Below are 5,556 nucleotides of genomic sequence, written 5' to 3'. Positions count from 1 at the left end.
CATTCTTAACCAAACTTTGAAGTGCTATATAGGTGTGGGCATGCACCTGGTTTTCTTCTGAAAAGAAACACTAACGATCACGATTAAACCTTATTCCAACCCCTTTCCGATCCTTTGTGATATCTTTCCACAAATACGCTCACCAAATGCTACGTTGTTTACCCGTTTGTATAAATTTAAAAACAAATCGGCAAAACCTGATATTGCGTTGCACGCTTATTAACAGACCAAGAAATGTGCATAACGTTAGCTAACGCCAAAACTAAACTTTATCCAACAGCCAAAACTTTAATCCAACGGCAAAACAATATCGTAGTAATTGCAAATAAACTTTTGGTATTTAAGGTGTATTTTCACTCTGTACGTTTTAAAACGCGCAAAAGCCAAAAGCATAGATCCAACATTCTGAAAAGTTTTATTGTATGTATCTAATATTTATCTAAGTAATATAATTCGATTGGGTCTCTCGCTACAATGGCAATTTACACAGCCTGGACGAATTTACAAAACTTTTGGTAAGAAAAAGAATACCTATATAAAAATTACAGCTTAACATTTGAAAACGGTCACCTAACTGTAATCATTGGTTGTTCTACATAAGACAATCCCAAATTAAAAGGTTCAGTTTATGCGCAAGCCATAACATTAAAAAGATACCCTCGGAAAATTTATTTGCAATTTAGAACCGTCAGCACTGATCAAATAAGACAGAGTAACAAAATGTCCACACATTATTAAAATTCACGATGACAATCTAATCTTCGCTTTAGCTATCATGATCATCGTCGTCATGATCATCGTCGTCATGATCATCGTCGTCATGATCATCGTCGTCATGATCATCATCATCATGGTCATCGTCGTCATGATCATCGTCATCATGATCATCATAATCATGATCATGTTCATGAACGACATGGTCACAGGGGTCATTACAAAAATGGGACATCATGGCCTCCAAATACTTTGTGGATAGTGTGACGTCTTTGTCGAATATGAACACGTGATCTTTATCTCCGGTTATCTTTTCCAGTTCGTTTCGGTCAAAAGTCAAACCTGGCCGGTTGAAGGCGTAAAAGTACACCTGAAAATAATTGTGAATTATACAGTAACTATTTTTTCATGTCTGTAATTGCATGTAATTACAACATGACTAAACAGGTTTATTAGGTCGTAAACCATGTAAAAAAATGTTTTTCAATAACAACGTGACTGTTTTATGTGCACCAAAACGTTATAAAATTGTGTAGGTAAACTTGTAAATGCAATCCATTTCTTGTTTTTGTACATATTATAAAGGCCTGTAACGTTTACTGACTTTTAGCCAGATGTTTTCAAAAAATAGGTCAAACAATTCTCAGGCGTTTGTATAATGAGGAATTACCAAAACGGCTTGTTTGCCAACAGTAGAATATTTTACCGAAATACTGATTTAATGTATGGTTTCTTTAGAGCAGTGGTTCCCAACGCATTGGTCGCGACCCAAAGTTGGGACGCCTGATTACTTTTGGGGTCGCTTGTTTTTCAGGCATATTGTATCTTTTCACAAAACTGGAAATCATAATCACAAAATATGAAAACTAAACGGCGAAACTGGCTGGAAGTTAAAGCTGACATGCGTGACTCTACATGCTCAAGCAAAATAACGCCTCGATTTCAAAAATCCACTGAGAACAAGCGAGCAACTATCTCATTAGTGATTTAAGAAACATATTATTTTCGGAGGTAACTGAGTAACTGCTTTTGTAGTGCAGTTTGTTTGCAACGCAATCTTGTATTTGCTTGGCCGCAAGATTATACATTTTTTTTCATATAGGGTCGCCTTAAAGACGTGTTGGGAACCACTGCTTTAGAGTATATTTAAATAGAATTTGTGGAGTACGGTAAAAGTATGATTAAGGGTTTGCATGAAAAAAATTCATTGATAATATCAAATATAGATTTGTGGCAATTTAAGAAGCAAAGGGGTGAGTAAGAGTATTTTTACGAAACATTTTAGGTCGCATGTGATTTCCATGTAGGAAGAAGAATCGTTCACTGATATACATGATTTAGACTGCCAACTTAGGACCAACGCAGTTTACATAACTATTTACATCACTGTCCAAAACCTTTAAACTAACGTTAAAAATACAATTTTTAGCGTTATTAAAAACATTTCCTTTTTCCTTGACGTTTTTTGCGTTTCGAGCAAACAACGTCTTTAAGGGCTCTGCACACATACTACGTTTCGCGTCAAGCGTCGCGTTTCTTGTGCAAGCGTTACGCGACAAAGCATGCACAAATTGCACACTCAACAACGCGCGCGACGCTACCTTCCATGTCTCTTTTTAACGCGTCAAACGGCAGAGTTTAATTTTTTTTTAACTTTTCCGCTTGGATGTTATTCTTATCAATATTTAGGATTACCCACCAAGAATCCTTCTTGTCTCGCCTTCTCCGTAGCATTAATGACGTCATCATCGGCGTAGTTGTCTGTCACGATGCAAATAACTTTTGGGGCTTCATCTCTGGCTCCCTTGTCTTCTTTAAACATGTTCTCGGTCGCGTATTTGACAGCGGCACCGGCGTTTGACGGACCTGAAAACCAGTGATAAAGGAATAAATAATAGCTTATACAACAGGTGTTAATGGCCCCTTGTGTGGCATTTTGTAAGGACTATAAAAATACAGAGCTTTTTATCTGCAAAATTTTGGTAAGTTGCATGGGGCTCTAATATATATATTGGCGACCGTACCCATTTGATGTAATTTCTACGGTAATTTTTTTTAAATAAGGCTTTGGTAAAAATTCGTGTTCTCTATCAACCAAACTGTTAAATTCAATCTCTACTTTTTTTTTAATTCCAGTGGATTTTATCTAATTAATAACGCATAACAAATTCTTTATCGTGGCAATAAGCGTTAGTCAACCTGGCCAAATAATCAGTTATAGTTAACGGTCTACATTTTTCTATGGTGTCCGACTTATTATTACCTTTATACGGCTTTGAGAACTGGACCAGTTTTTGTCTTACAAGAAGGAAGTATTCTGTCAAGTTGTGCTCATAATCCCCAAAACCGATCACTGTTGACATAACTGGCTCTTCATTGTAATATAACATGCCATATTGGACCGCATCTTCCGCTATAACATTGTTCCTAAAATCAAAGAACAATCAGTAAAGCATATATGTCGGAATTTAATATATCTATGCCTTTGTGTTGCAATTTTCTGAAAATTCCTATTGTCAACCCACAGCTTAATTTAGTAGAAAAAGTAATTTCGCTAATTTTGTGGTTAAAATTATGTTAACAATATGGTATAGTTGCAAGTTGTGCACATGGGTTGAACACTTGGGTAAGTTGTAAACATGCGATCTAGGTTGTGCAAATGGGTTGGGCACCACTCCTACACGCCTGTACAAATTCTGTTTTTTGCCCAACTTTAACATTGAAACGCTACGCGTGAATCTTTTAGTTTCTTGTTTTTTATCTGATTCGTTGACATTTTTTTAGCACAAAGTCTCTGTGAGTACCATTGCATGGTTTTTCGAAGACATAACGTTCATCGAAGATATATCGGCCCTATTCAAATTATATAGTTTGGCTAACTTATAGGTATAGTTTTGGCTAACTTATAGCTATAAAAGTTATCCTCTTTTCCAACAATTTTATATATGATAACAAGTTAGAAAAACATAGACACGAACTTTTTTGAGCTAATTCAACCAAATAAACTAAAAATGTTTAGCGCTTCGCGCGACCAACGATACATTTTACTATTTTTAATGTTGTCTAACTGATATGTAAATCAAAAATAACGAAATTGCCCTACGTAGGGGGGGGCAAAGCGCAGGAGAATTACCAAAGGGGGAATAAAGGATAACAACCACTGTTCTAAAGGATATTGGCAAGGACATAGTGCCTATACTTTTAGATCTCCACAACATATCACCTGTGGGGAACATTCAATATTTCCTAACTATAAACACTACTTCTTGCCAACAAATATATTTTCGAAGCTTCAGATGAGTAAAACAATTGTCACTAAGCCCTTTATTTTCAGTTCAGTAATATTAAATAAAAAGACAAAAAAACTTCAATATTTTAATCCAAAACAAACTTACATCAAACTCTCTAGTATATTCATCTTCATAGGTCCATCAGTGAAATGGAGCAGATTTACCCAGTCGAATACCATATATGGTGGACAGGGGCCTAAAACACATTGTTTACGTACTTTATCTTTATATTGGAGTTCACGATTTTTAGGGGAAAATTTATGGGAGTTGGATATTTATAGATTGTTTTTTCTTAGTATGAATAACACGGCTTACTAGAAAATTCAGTTAGGATTTATTTGGATTAACTGTTCGTAACATTTTTATTACGACTTTATTTGGTGTCAACATACTAAAGTTGGTTTAATGACACGACAAAAACATGTTTTACGAAACGCCCAAGTTTTGTGGGGTCTACGAGACAAGATCTTACGTGCGCAGCAGGGTAGCTCTTGACTCCATGTGCCATTGGCTTGACATACGCTACTGTTGCGTCCTTTAGGGTAGATGGAATACGGCAAACCCTCGCATTGGTAAGAGCACACCGACCCAGTGTTGTTGCCGTCAGTACAAGTATTTGATCCATGTGGAATATTGGGCTGCGTCGGACATTGAGTTACTGAATATGGGGAAGAAGTGCTTTATTTAAATTGAATACAAACCTTGCTTTTTAAAGACTATAAAAATAATGTTTTTTTGATTCTTGCGTTATGATTATTTTATTGAGGGCTCGGCCTTCTCGCAGCGGACTTGTATAATGCTACTTTTTATTTAAGGATGATATACTAGGAACTAACTTGAAATATAAAATTATACCCAACTCTAAAGAATATTTGATCGTTAAAAATGTACGTTAAACAACTTTGTTGAGGATAGCGTGTGTATTGTGCGCCAATTCAAAGTAGCTAGAAAATGCAATTTTTCATTTATGAACTATATTTATTAATAACATAGTTGAAGAAAGGTAGATGTACCTATTCGAAAGATCCTAAATTTGTATAAACGACCAAATTCCACAGTAGTTACAGTTTAAATCACCAATCCTTAAGCACTTACCTGGATCAGCTTCAGTACAGCACATCAGCAATAACGTTGCTGCTAATATTGCAATGAGTTCCATGTTTTTCAATATTACACGTTTCTTATATCGTACGTAAAAATAATAAAACATTGATTTGAAAACTTTAATATTATAACTAGATTTGATAGGAATTATTGAAGATATTTAGCAAAATCATTTAAATAGATCCGATTTGCAGTTTTTCTTTAAATTTTATTGCTTTAAAGAACCTACATTTCTCAACATACAACCTATAATATTTTTTCCTTTTCCTGCAAATAAAACCGTAAAGAGTCCTAGAAGAGCTTTCAAATTAACCGTTTTCACGTTATATACTGTTGAGCAGGCAATATCCTGTTTAGCAGGCAAAAAGCAATGGCGCAGAAATCGTTTCTACCTTTTAATCCGTATGGATTTGTAACGCCTGGAGGTTAAGTTAGAAATGACTTTGAA

General features: G+C 35.3%; 1 protein-coding gene across 1 annotated transcript; it reads right to left on the bottom strand.

The window, feature by feature from the left end:
• Window positions 1-766: 766 nt before the first annotated feature.
• LOC146145532 (collagen alpha-4(VI) chain-like) lies at window positions 767-5,179 on the bottom strand. The gene is made up of 6 exons (XM_083390603.1): window positions 5,100-5,179; window positions 4,477-4,662; window positions 4,110-4,200; window positions 2,978-3,141; window positions 2,414-2,580; window positions 767-1,084 (listed from the first exon to the last, which is right to left on the bottom strand). The coding sequence occupies exons 1-6, from the start codon at window positions 5,161-5,163 to the stop codon at window positions 767-769; spliced, it is 990 nt and encodes a 329-aa protein (XP_083246729.1). The 5' UTR covers window positions 5,164-5,179.
• Between the last annotated feature and the right edge of the window lie 377 nt (window positions 5,180-5,556).

The sequence above is a fragment of the Ascidiella aspersa genome, chromosome 5, assembly GCF_963924565.1.
Source record: "Ascidiella aspersa chromosome 5, kaAscAspe10.2, whole genome shotgun sequence".
Lineage (NCBI taxonomy): Eukaryota > Metazoa > Chordata > Ascidiacea > Phlebobranchia > Ascidiidae > Ascidiella > Ascidiella aspersa.
Note: the sequence above shows the minus strand (reverse complement) of the source record. Positions and strands in the feature narration are given on the sequence as shown.